The sequence below is a fragment of the Pristis pectinata genome, chromosome 9 (assembly GCF_009764475.1).
Source record: "Pristis pectinata isolate sPriPec2 chromosome 9, sPriPec2.1.pri, whole genome shotgun sequence".
NCBI classification, from domain to species: Eukaryota; Metazoa; Chordata; class Chondrichthyes; order Rhinopristiformes; family Pristidae; genus Pristis; species Pristis pectinata.
Window position 1 is genome coordinate 55,854,416 of NC_067413.1, and position 18,357 is coordinate 55,872,772.

The following is an 18,357-nucleotide window of genomic DNA, read 5'->3' on the forward strand; positions in this document are numbered from 1 at the left end:
ATCCACTTCCCTTCTGTTCAAAACGCGCACAGAATGCGTTAAGTTCATCAGGAACATCAGCTGTTGTTAGCTATGCAGCCCGACTTTGTCTTGTAGCCTGTTATGGCATGTAAGCCCTGCCATAACTGACGGCTGGTCAGGACTCTATTTTGAGTTGGTATTGCCTCTTGGCATCCCTGATAGCTTTTCGAAGGTCATACCTTAATTTCTTGTACAGATCAGGATCACCAGATTTATGTGCAGCAGTCCTCTCCTTCAGTAGAGAGTGGATCTCCCAGTTCATCCATGGTTTCCTGTTTGGGGACACCCGTATTATCTTCTTTGGTACACAGTCCTCCACACACTTGCTGATAAAGTCTGTGATGGTGTTGACATACTCATCCAGGCTGGCAGCTGAGTCTTTGAACATGGACCAGTCCACTGATCCCTCTGTACATCAACACTGTTAAGGGCCTTGCCACTAACAGTGTATTGTCCCTTTACATTTGATTTCCCAAAGTGCAGCACCTCACAGTTGGCCGGATTAAACTCCATCTGCTATTTCTCCACCCATATCTGCAACTGATCTATATCTATATTGGCAATCTGCTTTTCTTTTCCAATCTTTCTATTCATTTTCAAATTAATAAACATAACAATAGTAATTATACACATGATACAAAGAGATCAGGATTACAATAATAAGTTAACATATACAGACACAAAGAGTGAAATATGTAACCTGACCTCCCAATCTCTTGATAATTGAGCATGAAAAAGATTTAAAAAGAAATTTGATATGAAAAGAAAACGAACTAAAAAAAAATAACAAAACAAATAATAATAATAAACAAAAACTAACCGAAAACTAAACAAAAGCTGGGCTATCGTATTTCATCTGTTAAAAGCATTATTATGTCATTAACTCTGCTCCTCTATATTTGAAAAGAAATTGGGGGCTCATCCAGGATCGTTCCTCAGATTGACGAGATTCGACCGGGATCCAATCCAAAGATTGACAAGGGTGGTTTGAAGTCGAGCTCAAGACTGGTACTGGAGGTCTGAGTTTGAACAATTTGGGGTCTTAGTGGACAGCTGATTGTGGTCGGTCTGATAAATTCTTTTTAATTTGCTTGTGTGTGTGGAAACCAGCAACAATGGATACATCTTTGAAAAAACCCACCCCTGGAGGATTGCAGGGGATGAGGAAGCCTGATTTGGTGAAAATTGCTGCAGAGCTACATCTTGAGGCAGTAACACGATTTATGAGAAAGGCAGATATTCAGAGACTGATAGCTGGCCATTATGTGGAAAAGAAGGGCAGAGGAGAGAGAGAGCGAGAGCAAGAGCGACCAGCCTGCTAGTTTCTCTATTGATGGATAGAGAACCTAGCAGGCTCTTGCTCTTAATGTGCGTATAGAATGCCTTGGGATTCTCTTTAATCCTACTTGCCGAGGAATATTCATGGCCCCTCCTGGCTCTCCTCATTCCCTTCTGGAGTTCTTTTTTGGCTTCTTTATAATCCTCAAGGGCTCCAATTGATTTTAGCTTCCTAAACCTTACATATGCTTCCTTTTTCTTCTTGACTAAGTTCACCACCTCTCTCAACATCCAAGGTTCCCTTCCCTTGCCATCCTTGTCCTTCCTTCTTACTGGAACATACCTTTCCTGTACTCTGTGCAGTTGGTCTTTAAACACTCTCTACATGTCAGATACGGACTTGCCCGAAAACACCTGTTCCCAATTAACTCTCCCTAGTTCTTGCCTAATACTCTTACAATTTGCCCTGCTCCCATTTAATACTTTCCTGCAAGGCCCATACTTATCCTTATCTATAGCCATCTATAGCCATCTTACAACTTAAGAAACATACACAAAAAGGCAGCATCTATGGAGTCTCAACCCGAAAGTTCAACTGTTTATTTCCCACCATAGATGCTGCCTGACTTGCTGCTTTCCTCTAGCAATTTTTGTGTGTTGCTCCAGATTCCAGCATCTGCATAATCTCTTGTGTCTCCTTAAAACTTAAGGAGTTGTGATCACTGTTCCCTAAATGTTCTCCCACTGAAAGGCTCGTCACCTGGTCATGCACATTTCCCAACACCAGGTCCAGTATGGCCCCTCCTCTCATTGGACTATCTACATACTGATTTAAGAAACCTTCCTGGATGTACCTAACAAATTCTGCCCCATCTAAACCTCTTGCACTAAAGAAGTCACAGTGAATACTGGGGAAGTTGAAGTCATCCACAACAACAACCATATTGTTTTTACATCTTTCCCTAATCTGCCTGCATACTGTTCCACAATTTTCTGGGATCTGTAGCATAACCCCAGAGTGATTGCACCTTTCTTATTTTTGAGTTCTACCCATATAGACTCAGTGAATGAGCACTCCATTATGTCCCTTCTGAGTGCAATTGTGATATTGTCCCTGATTAATAGTGCAATTCTCTTTTTTACCTCCCCCTCTCTTTTCTAAAACATCAAGTGCAGGAGTTGGTATGTCATGTTGCAGCTGTACAAGTCATTGGTGAGTCCACACTTGGGAAGTATGTTGTTAAGCTGGAAAGGGTGCAGAAAAGATCCACGAAGATGTTACCAGTACTGGAGGGCTTGAATTATAAGGAGAGGCTAGGTAGGCTCTTCCCCCCACCCCCCCCACGGCGTAGGAGGTTGAGGGGTGACCTTATAGAGGTATATAAAATCATGAATGAAGTAGATAAGGTGGATGGCCACAGTCTTTTTGCCAGGCTGGTTTTACACCTTTCCCTGATCTGCCTGCATATCTGTTCCTGAATGTCCAGGTGGCTATTTGGTGTGGTTGGTGGGCTGAAGTATATAATCCCATCACAGTGATTGCACCTTTCTTACTTTTGAACTCTACCCATAAAGACTCAAGTGGATGAGCCCTCCATTATGTCCTCTCCTGGGTGCAGATGCGATATTGTCCCTGATTAATAGCGCAGCTCAACTGCACCCCCCCCCCCCCCCCCATCCTCGCTTTTATCTCCCTTCTATCTTTTCTAAAACATTGAAACCCTGGAACATTAAGCATTCACTCCTGTCCCTCACTCAACCAAGTCCCTGTTAGGGCCACAACATCATAGTTCAATGTACTGATCCATGCTCTAAGTTCATCACCCTTACACTTAATACTCCAAGCATTAAAATAAACACACTTCAACATGTCTGTCCCATTGTGTCTATTAGCTTGCTCCTGCCTGTCCTTCCTTACAGACTTACTGGTCATGACATCTACCTTCCTATAAATCTCTCCACTTTCTGACCTTGTGCTCTGGTTCCCATCACCCTGCCAAAATAGTTCAAGTCCTCCCAAGTAGCACTAGCAAACCTCCCGACCAGGATATTGATTCCCCTCCAGTTAAGGTGCAACCTGTTCCTCGTGCACAGGTCGCCCCTGCCCTAGAAGAAGTTCCCCAAAAGATCCAGAAGTGTTATTGTTGTGCCCCACAGTCCAGCCAGTCTTCCAGTACAGATAACAAGTGTATGGTGAGGGCAGTTGATGCAGTCAACGTGGACTTCAATAAGGCCTTTGACAAGATTCCACATTGGACACTGATCCAAAAAGCTTAGAGTCCATGGGATCCAAGGCAAATTGGATGAAAAATTAGCTTGGTTATTGGAGACAGAGGGTTATAGTGAAAGGTTACGATTGGAAGCCTGAAATTGCTCTGTCTTATAAGGTAATGTTTGTCACGCTCTGGCCCTCTTTTTCTAGATCCCTTCACCATGGTAAACATTCGTTCAACGTCACAATCCCCATCAGAATCTTGTGTGTTTCAATATGATCACCTTTCATTCATCTCAAGTCCAATCCATTCAATCTTTCTTCATACGGTAACCCTTTCAACCTAACAAACTTCCTGACTTTTATAAGCTTACTTTATAATCCCCTGCAATACAGGTCAACAATAGTCAGCACAGACTCATGGGCCAAAGGGCATGTTCCCGTGCTGTACTGCTCTAAGAATTTGCCCATGTCAACCCCTCCCTGTAGGAAGATAAAGTTTCACAGAATATATTTTGACAACCCCTGCAATACAGGTCAACAATAGTCAGCACAGACTCATGGGCCAAAGGGCATGTTCCCGTGCTGTACTGCTCTAAGAATTTGCCCATGTCAACCCCTCCCTGTAGGAAGATGAAGTTTCACAGAATATATTTTGACAACAGTTCAAGAGACAAAACAAATTTTATACAAAACACAGGAATTTTTTCTTCTAAATTTGCTCACTTCCCATCATTTCCCTTCAGGGCCACATTAGTACAGCTTGGACAACTGGAGAGAATCTACTGCCATTTGGGCCTTTTCCTATTCTACACTTTAATGGTAATAAAATAATTAACTTTCACACATACCTCCCCTCTAAATCCATAAGTAGAGATGCTGGCAAGATCTTCAAATTTCTGTAACTTGCTTGTAGTAAATCTTTCACAAAGTATTTCCAAATCTTCCTTCTGGTTATGGAGAAAGGTAACTCATTGTGGGGAAAATAACGCATTGTGGGGGAAAAAACATGATAACTTTGAAAATCTGTTTTATAAATTGTACCAGACAAAACTGAAGCTTTTCAGTCAAACAGGCAGTTCCACAAGAGAGAAGGAGGGCGAATGTAGCAAGGATGATAATCAGTTGATAAAATGAGTACAGCAATGGCAGATGGAATTTAATTCTGAGATGCAAAATGATGCATCTTGGTGGGACTACTAAGGGTAGAACGTGAATGGGAGGGCCCCAGACGGTATTGAGGAACAGACATACCCAAGTCCAAAGATCCCTGAAGGTGGCAACATGTGGAATGCTTCCCTTAATTAGCCAGGGCACAGTATACAAGAGCAGGGAGGTCTTGGCACAGCTTTATAAAACATTGGTTTGGTCACAACTGGAATACTTGTGCACCACACCATACGAAGGATGTGACTGCACTGGAGACGGTGCAGATGAGATTTACTAGGATGTTGCTTGGGATGGAGTGTTTCAGTTATGAGGCTGGGTTTGTTTTCCTTGGACCACAGGAGGCTGAGATGGAATTGACAGAAGTATACAAAAATATTAAAGGTATAAATAGGACAAATAGTTGGAATCTTTTCCCCACAGCCATGGTACCTAACACTAAAGGTTTATGGAAAGGAGCAAGAGGTTTAGTGGAGATCTGAGGAAGATACTTCTCATCCAGAGAATGGTTGGAATCTGGAACACATTGCCTGAGTGGGTGGTAGAGGCAAGTATTCTTACAACATTTTAGTAGTATTTAGATAAGTGCTTGAATTGCCAAGACATAGAATGTTATGGTAGCACATGCTGGTAAATGGGATTAATATGGATGGGTATTTGATGGTCAGCATGGACATGATAGGCCACATGGCCCCATTTCTGGGCTACATTTACTATGACCTCCCAAAACTTCGAGGACCCGATCAACTTCTTTCACTCCTCCTGACCTTGTGTTCCAATTTCAAATCCATTTCCTTGTGCATCCACATGACTCGCCTTCCATTATATGAAAAGATTTTGCATATTCTATCTTTTCATACTGGAAAACCTGCTTTTCACTAAATGGTGTCAATGTCCCACTCAACCTTCCAACCCAAGAGCAGATTAAATAATTGTAAAGGCAGCTCTCATGGAATTGGACCATTGGTTTAATCTGTCCCTGAAAGAAACTCATAACTCAAGACTAGAAATTACTGATGGGGATATAGGTGTGAATGTTTGATTCCACCACACAATATTTCATTTGCCTTTACAAGGTATAATAATCAAGCTTTTAAAATTGTAATTTAATTGTGCCCTTGCCAAGTATAACAGTGGAAACATAGTTCCTTTGTTCTTCAAAGTTTATAGCAACCAACAATAATAGTATCATCAATCTGAAAAATTTGTTAGGATCCGAGAGCAAGACCACAATCTCAGTGATGATATTTATAGCAACACTACAACCACTTTGCACTACAACGGACTTTTTATTCTCATTGTGTTCTTTCTTGCATAATTTGTGCTTAATTTAGGTTTCTTTTATGCATGTTGTATCTCTAATGCTACGTGCCTGTGATGCTTCCGCATGCAAGTTTTTCATTGCATCTGTGCATACGACCATAAACGCAACTTTGATATTTAGTAATATCCGAAATCCAATTTAAAACACAACAATCCATCAAATACAACCATTTGCTGATGGCTAAGATTGAACAATGTCCCCATGTGCTTCCTCAGTAGAAGAGGGAAAAGTGAAATTTACAAATGGAAGAAAGGAAAAGTAAAATTAAAAATAATAAATGGCTCTTTACAAAAGAAAATCCAAAGTGAAGACAAAAATGGTTATAATCAAAGGCTGGAAATTACAAGAAGCAAATGGAATACAAGAAGAAAATATGGTCATGCAGGTTTTAATAAATATTGTCTAGTGATATTGAATGTTCCGGTCCTGTCCATGTGGATTCAGGAAAACAGAACCGATTAAAATACAAGAAACAGAAAACTATTTTGTTACAGAATACAGAGGTGGCATGTAATACTGCTTCAGGTCTTTAAGAGTTATATGTCTACAAACCAAATTTGATGGGCAAAGGAAAATAAATATTTCCCGAACTTGAAGAAGTGCAACAGCAGTTGATTTTGGTATCTCCTGAAGCTAACATGTTAAGTCAGAGTCTTGCTGCATCACCCAGGGGAAATACTTATGGCTTCAGGGAGGACGTGCAAATTTCATACAGACAGCACCTAAAGACAGAATCTGGGTTACTGGAACTGTGAAGCAGAATGTTTTATTTTAACCAATTTTAATTGTATCCTTATAAAAGTAATACTACTAGATATTTCAAGAACATACAAGACAATAATGATAATATGCAATTGTAATATTATCGTCATCCAAAAACATGGTTTAGGGATGGGCAGCTCAGTGTTCCGGGATATAGATGCTTCTGGGGTGATAGAGGTAGAAGAAAGAGGGGAAGTTGCATTATTGATTAGGTAGAACATCACAGCAGATATCCCAAGGGAACATGTAAGCAAGGCCATATGGGCAGAACTTAAAAATAGAAATGGGGATCACTTGGATGAGATTATACTATAGCTCCACCCCAGCAGGAATTAGAGGAGTAAATATGTAGGGAAATCACAGATAGGTGTGGGAATAATAGGGTTGTAATAATAGGCAATTTTAACTTCCCTAATATTGACTGGAACTCATAGTACTCAGGGATTAAATTAAACAGAATTTGTTATGCGTGTCCAGTTAAGCTTTCTCAAGGAATATGTAGATGGCCCTACAAGAGAAGGGGCTACACTCAACCTCCTTTTAGGAAATGAGCAGGGAACATGACTGACGTGTCAGTGGGATGCACTTTGGAACCAGTTTCAAGATAAATATAGGAAAAGATAGAACTAAATTTTGGCAAGGCCAACTTTGATGGCATTAGACAGGAACTTGCTGAGGTTGATTAGGTATGTTGCCAGGACTGGAGGACTTGGATAGAGAAAGACAAACCAACTGGAAGAAGTTAGAATAAGAAATATCTTGAAGGTCTTTTTCACCTGACTCATGTACCTTTTGTAACTTTTTTTAAAATCATTCATTAATTCATAAAGCAGGCCCATCACCCAACTCGTCCATGACAACCAAGAAGCTGGGACTGGGATAAGCTGGGACTGTTTTCCCCAGAGTGAAGGAGGCCAAGGGATCCAACCCAGGTTATGGATGCCTGACTTATGGACAGCCTGTACATAAGAATGAGCGTTTGGAAGACTGGCCTGATGGATGTGGATGGATTTGCCAGTTGCTGCAGGCATCTTCTCCCAGGTGGGAACAGAGCATTTCCATATGGCTTCTCTCCCCACATTGAGCTGCAACAATTGGGAGCTGGGTAGAGCTGAGCAGAGCTGGGAATGCTGAGCAGACTCACTTGCTCAAAGTCAGTGAGACTAGCTGGCAGCCACCCTTCCCGTGCCTGCTCAGTCTCCTGTTACAGCTGATCCTGTTCATTTCCAACTTACAAGCAGTTCAGGTCACTAATAGCTCTCAGAAAGAGAACCCCATTGTAACCCGGGACTGCCCGTATACAAAATCATGAGGAGCAGAGTTAGGGTAAATAGGCACAATCTTTTTCCCAGGGTAGGGGAGTCTAAAAACAGGACATAGGTTTAACGTGAGGGAGGGATCTGAGAGGCAACATTTTTCCTCATAGAGGATGGGGGGTATATGGAACTAGCTGTCAGAGGAGGTGGTAGAGGCAGGTACAGTTGTAACATACAAAAACATTTGGACAGGTACACAGATAGAAAAAGTTTAGAGGTATATGAGCCAAACACAGGCAAATGGGACTAGCACAGATAGGCATCTTGGTTGTCATGGACAAGTTGGGCCAATAGGCCTATTTCCTGCTTTCTAACTTTATGAATCAATGAATGATTTAAAGAAGTTTCAAAAGGAGAAACATGAATCAGGTGAAAAAGGCCTTCAAGATATTTCTTAATCTAACTTCTTGCAGTTGGCTTGTCTTTCTCTCCCCTCTTCCTCTGAAGATGCTATACATATTGTTATATCTCTGCATATTTCATTCTGTGGGAAAGTACACTGAGAGCTTCTGACAGAATATTAAAAGCTCACGTTCGCTTGGTGGTGAATAATCCAGGTCAAAAATATTCTGGCCTCAGTGACTGCCTTCCATCCGGCTGTCAATGTTCCCTTATAGTGAGGGTGGGACCCGATCTCATTATCGGATAATATCTGGTGGACACGACACCATAAACCGCAATTTCAAACTGGAAATGCTAGACTCAATATTACTGCTCTGGATTTTTCAATTGTTATGGAAATTGATTACCAGAAAATCTAGATATAATGATTCTTATGATGTGATAGACTTAAACCAAGGGCAACCAAAATGCACCTCATGCATCAGTTGAAGTTCCTAAAACCCAACAATCTGACACTCGAACCCAAGTCAAGTTTTACGCAGTTGTCTTATTCATAGGTTAATGCTGCTTGAATTTGATGGGCTGTAACGTTTGGTAATGACTGGTGATTTAAGTGACTTTGCCTTAGTGTATAATGAATTTGACATTCAATTATTTCAACTTTTCACCTGGCCCATGGATGCAAGAAATTTGTTCTCTTACATTTGCATCCTACAAATTGCCACATCAGTTTGAAATGCACACCTTTTTGCAAGACATTACAAAGCACTTTGCATCTTCTAAAGAAACCTCTGAATTGTAGTCCCCATTGTCATACTGGAAATGTGGCCATCATTTTTGGCAATAGCAAGGTCCCACAGACACCAATAATTATAAGATTGTCTAATTCGGTAACAGTGATGGTTACAGATTGGATACAACACAGGGGATGTTCGACTACTTTTCTTTAAAATGGGATCTTTTGCATCTAACCAAGAAATCAGATGGGGCTTCAAATTTATCACCTTATTCAGAAGACATCCCTCCCATCAGCATAGCACTCGTTCTGTTCTACAGGGTAGTGTCAGCCCTGATATCTGTGCTCAAGGCTCAGACTGGGACTTGAACCCACAACAGAAGCAACAGCGTTACTAAGCTGTAACTGATGAGCTGTATTTCAGTGTTATTTCTTCAGAGAATCTAGCTGTAAACCAAATTCCATTACTTCAATTGCACTGATTAGTGGGAGGTACAAGGTAGCTTTCAGCACTTCCATCAACGACTCAGGTCCTGGTGTGGTTTTCAAGATATGGCAGTCTTAAACCAGACGAATGCGGATAAATCCCCAGGGCCTGGCTGAGTATATCCTAGGACATTGTGGGAAGCCAGGGAAGAAATTACTAGAACACTGGCAGAGATGCGTGTATCATTGTTAGCCATGGGTGAGGTACAGAAAGACTAGAGGGTGGCCTTTATTTAGGAGGGCTGCAAGAATAACTTACATTTCCATTATCCATATCAGCATAGCATTTTCCACAAAGCTGGTGAAATTCAATGCTGAAAACACACAAACAGATCCAAAATTCTTTGGTGTATTTTTAAAAAGAGTTCTTACCCTGATACCAGTCCCATTGTCCTGGATCTGAATCAACTTCAGTCCACCATCCTTTAAAATAACTTGAATATTTGTAGATTTGGCATCCAAACTGTTAACAATAAGACATTATCCTATTATCAATCAAATCAAAGACCAGGTCAAACAAATCTTGTAGATAGTCAGAAATTACATCTAGCATATTAATTTGCTTCATAACCTTACAAGTTGTAACCATCACGTATAGAACACAATTTAAGAAATGTGTATTCAAGGGACTTGTGGACCTGGACAAGGACAATTTTTATTGCCCATCTTTAAGTGTCCATGAGAAGGTAGTAGTGATATGTCAGTTTTGAATGGCTGCAGTGCATGCAGTTAACAGAGTGTAGAAGCTGGCCCCAGGTTACAAATATCCAACTTATGTACACCCCTACATACGAATGAGCTCCCTTGACGTTATTAAATTCAAAAATACAATATACATATGTTTGTTCCTACAAACAACAGAACTAGTTTCCTCTCTCCACCTTTATTAATTATTCTTTCTTACCAATCTTGTGTGCTTTTGATGCCACTCATTACAATACTGTGCAAGTAATTTTTGTGTATTTTATGACCTACAGAAAAAAATAGACTTGCGTGTAAAAATGGATCCCACTCATTACCAATGAATGGCCTGTGATAGGAAACACAGGCTTCCTACAATAACTTCTTCACTATCAACGACGGCTCCTAATCTTGTGTCATCCCCAAATGTACTGATCAAGCCACGTGCATCCACATCCAAATCATTTATATAAATAACAAGGGTCCCAACACCAATCCCTGCGGCACACCAATAGTCACCAGCCTCCATTCTGAGAAACAATCTTCAACCACTGCCCTCTGCTTCCCATCTCTGAGCCAATTTTGAATCCACTTCACTTGCTCTCCCTGGATTCATGCCTAATTTCATGTCATCTGCAAACTTATTGATCAAGCCTTGTGCATTTGCATCCAAATCATTTACATAAATAACAAATAACAAGGGTCCCAACACCAACTCCTGCAGCACACCAATGGTCACCAGCCTCCATTCCAAGAAGCAACCTTCAATCACCACACCCCCTCCTCCCTGGTAATATGAATGATCTTCAAAGTATCTTCACTAGTTTCTCTTATCTCTTGAGCAACTGTAGCAGCTAGCTACACACTACAAAATGAAGACACAGAGTCGCTGGTTCAAAATCAGAAGTCAAATGAACAACAGGGGCATGGTGTGCCTTTAATATCCCAAAACTTCCCGCACTACAGTTCCCGCGCTGACGTCACACGCAGGTCACCTAACCTTCCCGTGCGTGGGCTTTCCTAGCCCGATGGGGAAGAAGGAGGGCCGTGCGCCATCTTGGATCGGGGCCTCTGACGACGTTCACGATGTCGGGAGCCGGTTTGATGCCGGTGCGGTGAGTCGCTACATAACCCCCCCCCTCCCCAGAACCGGCAATACCGTTGCGAAAACCAGAATTAAATAAACTATGACTTGGGTGGCCTGCCCCTGCGCCGCACTCGCTGGACCACCATGGGTTGGTCCAAGTCTAAATGAGCTGGCTTCAGCCGGTCAATCGTAAACACCTCCTCGCGCCCCCCAATGTCCAGCATGAATGTAGACCCATTGTTCCTGACAACCCAGAATGGTCCTTTGTACGGCCGTTGCAGCGGTTATCGGTGCGCGCCCCTCCTGACAAAGATGAACTTACAGTCTTGGAGGGAAGTCGGCATACGGGTTGGGGCCTGTCCATGTCGCGAGGTGGGAATTGGGGCCAGGTTTCCAAGCTGCTCGCGCAGCCAGTCGAGTGCCGCGGCAGGTTCTTCCTCTGGCTCCCAAGGGGCTGGTAGGAACTCGCCTGGGACGACTAAGGGCGTTCCGTAGACCATCTCCGCGGACGAGGCATGCAGGTCCTCTTTTGGCGCGGTGCATATCCCCAGCAGGACCCAGGGGAGTTCGTCTACCCAGTTGGGCCCCTTAAGGCGGGCCATGAGTGCTGACTTCAGGTAGCAATGGAACCTCTCCACCAGCCCATTGGATTGCGGGTGATAGGCAGTGGTGAGGTGGATCCGGGAACCCCACAAGTCGGTGACGGCAGACCACAGGCCGGAGGTGAATTGAGCTCCCCTGAGGTGATGTGTGCCGGGACACCGAAACAGGCCACCCAAGTTGACAAAAGGGCCCGTGCGCAGGACTGGGTGGAGGTGTCTGTGAGGGGAATGGCTTCAGGCCAGCGGGTAAAACGGTCGACAATCGTGAGGAGGTAACGCGCTTCTCGGGAGACCGGGAGGGGGCCGACCAGGTCGACATGGATATGGTCGAACCTCCGGCGGGTAGGTTGAAAATCCTGCAGGGGGGCCTTGACATGCTGCTGTACTTTTGAGGTCTGGCAGTGAGTGCAGGACCGGGCCCATTCGGAAACCTGTTTACGCAGGCCATGCCAGACGAACTTGTCTGACACCATCTGGACAGTAGTCCAGATGGATGGGTGTGCAAGGCCGTGGATGGCATCAAACACCGGTCGGTGCCAGACAGCTGGGACGATGGGGCAGGGTCTACCTGTGGAGATATTGCAGAGCAGGGTGCGCTCACCAGGGCCTACCAGTAGGTCTTGCAGTTGCAGGCCCAAGACTGCGGTGCGATAGCTGGGCATCTCCATGTCCGTTTGCTGTGCCTCCGCCAAGGCGCCGAAATCCACCCCCGGGACAAAACTTGGATGGTGTGCTGTGACAGTGCATCCGTAACCACGTTCTCTTTCCCAGACAGATGGCGGACGTCAGTGGTGAACTCTGAGATGTACGACAAGTGCCGCTGCTGCCATGCTGACCAGGGATCTGAGACCTTGTTGAAGGTGAAGGTCAACGGCTTGTGGTCGGTGAAAGCTGTAAACGGCCTGCGCTCCAAGAAGTATCGGAAGTGTCTGATGGCCAGGTACAACGCCAACAGCTCGCGGTTGAAGGCACTATATTTGAGCTCCAGTGGTCAAAGGTGCCTGCTGAAGAACGCCAGCGGTTGCCAACGCCCTTCGATAAGCTGTTCTAGAACGCCTCCGACCACTGTGCTGGAGGCGTCGACCGTGAGGGCAGTCGGGACGTCCGTGCGAGGATGCACCAACATGACTGTGTCCGCCAAGGCCTGCTTGGTTTCGGCGAACGCGGTGTGAGCCTCTTCCGACAAAACAATGTCCTTGCTTCCGCCTGACAGGAGAGCAAACAACGGGCGCATGATGCGGGCCGCGGATGGTATGAAGTGGTGATAAAAGTTTACCATTCCGAGGAATTCCTGCAGGCCCTTGATGGAGGTGGGTCTGGCGAAATGGTGGATGGCGTCGACCTTCGCAGGCAGGGGCGTGGCACCGTGTTTGTCGATCCGAGGGCCCAGGAAATCGATTGTCTCCAGCCCGAATTGGCATTTGGCTGGGTTGATGGTCAGGCCGAAATCCCTCAGGTGAGAAAAGAGTTGGCAGAGGTGCGTGAAATGTTCCTGGTGGCTGCTGCTGGCGATCAAGATGTTGTCGAGGTATATGAAGGCGAAGTCAAGGTCGCGCCCATCAGTCGTTGGAAGGACTGAGCAGCGTTCTTGAGACCAAAGGGCATCTGGGCGAATTCAAAGAGGCCGAAAGATGTGATCAGCGCCATCTTCGGATTGTCGTCCGGATGCACCAGGATCTGGTGATACCCACAGACAAGGTCGACCTTGGAAAAAATGGACCGCCCGTGCAGGTTGGCAGCAAAATCCTGAATGTGCGGCACAGGGTACCGGTCCGGGGTAGTAATGTCGTTGAGGCGTCGGTAATCGCCACAGGGTCGCCAGCTTCCGGCTGCCTTGGGGACCATGTGCAGCGGAGAGGCCCATGGGCTGTCCGACCTGCAGATGATCCCCAGCTCCTCCATTTTTTTTAATTCCTCTTTCGCGAGGCGGAGCTTGTCTGGGGGTAGCCGCCAGGTGCGGGCGTGGAAGGGAGGGCCCTGGGTGGGGATGTGATGCTGGACGCCGTGCTTGGGCAAGGTGGAGGAGAACTGGGGCGTTAGTACGGACGGGAACTCTGCCAGGACCCTGGCAAACTCATTGGTCGACTTGGTGACGGAGTCGAGGTGTGGGGCTGGTAGCTTGGCCTCACCCCACGAGAACATTTGGAAGGTCCTGGCATGTACCAAATGCTTACCCCGCAGGTCAACCAGCAGACTGTTGGCGTGAAGGAAGTCTGCCCCGAGGAGTGGTTGCATGACGGCGGCCAGGATGAACCTCCAAGTAAAGTTGCAGGTTCCGAACTGGAGGTGTATCAAACGGGTGCCAAAGGTTCGAATGGTGCTACCGTTGGCGGCTCTGAGGGCGGGTCCCGGTGTGCAGTTGTGAGTCTCGCGGCTGTTGGGAGGCATGACGTTGACTTTGTTTCCGGTGTCCACTAGGAACCGACATCTGGAACGCCTGTCCCACACATGCAAGAGGCTTTCTGGGTGGCCAGCCGCCGTAGCCATCAGCAGCGGCTGGCCCTGGCGTTTCCCAGACCTGCATGGTGACTGGCATCCGCAGGCGTCAGCACCCCACCGCTGGTGGTAGAAACACCACTGGTCGGTTGGTGTCTCAGACCTGGTGGCGGGTTGGGTGTGTTCGATTGCCGAGTCTGGCCTGCTGGACCGCTGGGTACGTGGCGTGGCAACGCGCTCAACGGACGTCCTGCTCTCCTTTTTCGCCCGCCAAAGGACATCCACCCAGGCTGCCACCTTCCGGGGGGTCACTGAAATCAGCATCCGCCAGGAGCAGTTGGATGTCGTCGGGTAACTGCTCCAGGAAGATCTGCTCAAACAGCAGGCAGGGTTCATGCCCGTCTGCCAGGGCCAACATCTCGTTCATGAGTGCGGAGGGGGGTCTGTCACCCAACTCATCGAGGTGGAGGAGGCGGGAGGCCTGTTCGCATCAGGAAAGGCCGAAAGTCTCGAGAAGGAGGGTCTTGAACTTATCATACTTCTCCTCCTCTGGGGGCGCCTGGATGAAGTCCTTGACCTGGGCTGCGGTGTCTTGGTCGAGGGCACTCACCACATAATAGTACTCGGTGTCGTCCCTGGTGATCTGGCGAATCTGGAACTGGGCCTCGGCCTGGTCGAACCAGACACGGGGCCAACAGTCCAGAAGGTGGGCAGTTTAAGGGCTACTGCCTGTACCTCTTGCTGTGCAGACATCATGGGTCCAAAAATGTTTGGGCCCGTTGGGGTCACCAATGTAGCAGCTAGCTACACACTACAAAATGAAGACACAGAGTCGCTGGTTCGAAATCAGAAGTCGAATGAACGACAGGGGCGTGATGCGCCTTTAATATTCCAAAACTTCCCGCGCTGATGTCACGCACGGGTCACCTGACCTTCCTGTGCGCAGGCTTTCCTAGCCCGACGATGGGGAAGAAGGAGGGCCCCGCGCCATCTTGGATCGGGGCCTCCGACAACGTTCGCGATGTCGGGAGCCGGTTTGATGCCAGTGCGGTGAGTCGCTACACAACCATGATTTTCTCCTCAGCAACCTCCAAAGAGAAATCTGTTAAAAATCCCATCCATCTCCCGCTGCTTGAGACAGAGGCAGTCCTGCTGATGTTCCAGGCATCTCTCCCTAGCCACCTGTTTACTCTTAATATATCTACAGAACCTTCTGGGATTTTCGTCAACAGATCCATCTCGAACACTGTCTTTGCCCTCCTGATTTCCCTCTTAAAAGAGTATTCTTAATCCTTTTTTGTCATCAAGGGATTCACTCATCCCCGACGTCCTAAACCTATGCTTCCTCCTTTTTCTTGACCAGAACCTCAATATCTCTTGTCAGCCAGAGTTCCCTAAACTTGCCAAATTTACCCTTCACCCTAATGGGAACATGCTGCCCCTGGACTTTTGATATCACACTCTTAAAAGCCTCCCACTTGCCATTCGTTTCTTTCCCTTCAAATAGGCCTCCTGATTGGCTTCTACTAGATCCTGCCCAATTCCCCAAAAATTAGCCTTGCTCCAGTTTAGGACCTATACTGTCCTTTTCCATCACCATCTTAAAACTAATAAATTATGGTCACTTAAGTGCTCCCTGACTGCCACCTCTGTTAGTTGCCCGACCTTTTTCCCTCAGAGAAGGCCCAGTATTGCACCCTCCTGAGTAGGGTCCAACATATATTGACTCAGCAAACTTTCCTGGACACATTTAACAAATTCCACCCTGTCCAGGCCCTTAACAGTCAATTCTGGGGAAATTAAAATCTCCCACTAATACAACCCTATAATTCTTACAACTATGAGCAACTTCTCTACATACCTGCTCAAGTTTCTGCTGACTATTTGGAGCAGTCCATAAGACACCCTCCTTTTCTTGTTTCTAAGTTCTGCCCATATGGTCTCATTGGATGATCTCCTCAAGAATGTCGTCTCTAAGCACTGCTGTTACGTCCTTCCTTCTCAAAGGGCAACATCCCCTCCTCACTTATCTGTACCTCTGTGATGCCTGGAACATCTGTATCCTGTAACACTGAGCTCCCAGTCCTGCCCTTCCCTCAGCCTTCTGTTATGGCTATAACATCCCAGTCCCCAGGGTCAATCCACACTCTCAGTTCATCTGCCTAACCTGTTAAGCCTTGTGCATTGAACTAAATGCAGCTTAACTAAGTATTCCTTTCCCTCTTTTTACTGTGTCCCTGGCTATCCTGATTACTAAACTTGCTCTTGCTGGCTACTGCTCTATCCGATGACTTGCTGCTGCTCAGAGTCCCACCCTCCAGCCAATCTAGTTTATTAGCAAATTTCCCTGCAAGGATATTGGTCCATCTCCAGTTCAAGTGCAACCTGTCCCTCTTGTATAGGTCACCTCTACCCCAAAAGACATCCCAATGATTCAAGAATCTGAATCCCTGCCTCCTGCACCAGCTCCTCAGCCATGCATTCATCTGGCCTATCTTTCTATTTCTAACCTTGCTAGTGCATGGCACCGGGATTAATGCAGAGATCACTGCCTGAGGTCCTGCTTAACTTCTTACCCAACTCCCTATACTCATTCTGCAGGACTTCATCCCTTGTTCTACCTACATCATTTGTACCAATGTGTACAACCACCTCTGGCTGTTCACTCTCCCCCTCCAGAATGTTCTGCAACTGCTCAGAGACATCCTTGACCCTGGCACCTGGGAGGCAACACACCATCCTGGCATCTCCTCTGCGGCCACAGAAGAGTGTTTATGCTTTTGAAAAAAATAATGAAGGAGCTGGGATATATTTTCAAGTCAGGATACTGTGTGACTTGAAGAACCTGCTGTTAATGAAAAACACTACAATGCTGGAGGAAGAAAAACAAAGGCCAGCAGATGCTGGAATCTGCATGAAAAACACGATGACACTGGAGGAACTCAGCAGGCCAGACAGCATCCATGGAGAAAAGCAGGTGGTCAACGTTTCGGGTCAGGACCCTTCTTCAGGACTCAATATAGGAAAAGAGGAAGCCCAGTATAGAGGAGGGAAAAGCAGAGCAGTGATAGGTGGACAAAGGAGGGGAGGCAGGATTGGCACAAGGTGGTGACAGGTAGATGCAGGTAAGAGATAGTGATAGGGAGGTATGGGGGAGGAGGGGAGAGCAGATCTACCGGGGAATGGGTCAAAGGTAAGGAGAGAGAGGAAAAAAAAGGTAGAACTAAAAGGCTAGGAAAGGGAAGAGGAGAAGAAGCATGTTTGGGGGGTATTTGTGGGGAAGTGAGGTGGGATTACCTGAAGTGGGAGAATTCAATGTTCATGCCGTTAGGCTGCAAGGTCCCAAGCTGGAAAATGAGGTGCTGTTCCTCCAGTTTGCACTTGGAATTCTCCTGGCAGTGGACCTGAGGGGTCCTGACCCGAAACACTGACCGCCTGCTTTTCTCCATGGATGCTGCCTGGCCTGCTGAGTTCCTCCAGCATCATAGTGTTTTTCATCTAGATTCCAGCATCTGCAGTCCTTTGTTTCTCTAACCTGCTGTTAATATTCCTGTGTAACTGCTGCTCTTGTCCTAGATATCAAGATCATGCATTGAACACACATTTTTGCTGTAGACTTGGCAACGTGCTGCATCTTGTTGTTTGTACCCTTTGCAGCTGTCATACACAGATCACACAGAGCAGCTCCATGGCTAGTGCTGCTGCCTTACAGCTCCAGAGACCCAGGTTCTATCCTGAACTTGGGTGCTGTCTGTGTGGAGTATGTACATTCTCCCTGTAATTTAGTGGGTAGCCCCGTGTACTCTAGTTTACTCCCACATGCCGAAGAGGTGCAAGTTGGTTAGTTAATATTGTCCCTATGTAGATGAATCAGCAGAAAATGAGAGTTGATGGGGATGTAGGAGGA

The 18,357-nt window shown here is 46.0% G+C and overlaps 1 protein-coding gene across 1 annotated transcript in view; it reads right to left on the reverse strand.

The window, feature by feature from the left end:
• mlh1 (mutL homolog 1, colon cancer, nonpolyposis type 2 (E. coli)) overlaps window positions 1–18,357 on the reverse strand; it is a 94,163-nt gene that overhangs the window by 69,916 nt on the left and 5,890 nt on the right. The window contains 2 exon segments of the mRNA XM_052022892.1: window positions 4,363–4,461; window positions 10,017–10,107. Of these exon segments, the coding sequence (XP_051878852.1) occupies window positions 4,363–4,461; window positions 10,017–10,107 (190 nt within the window).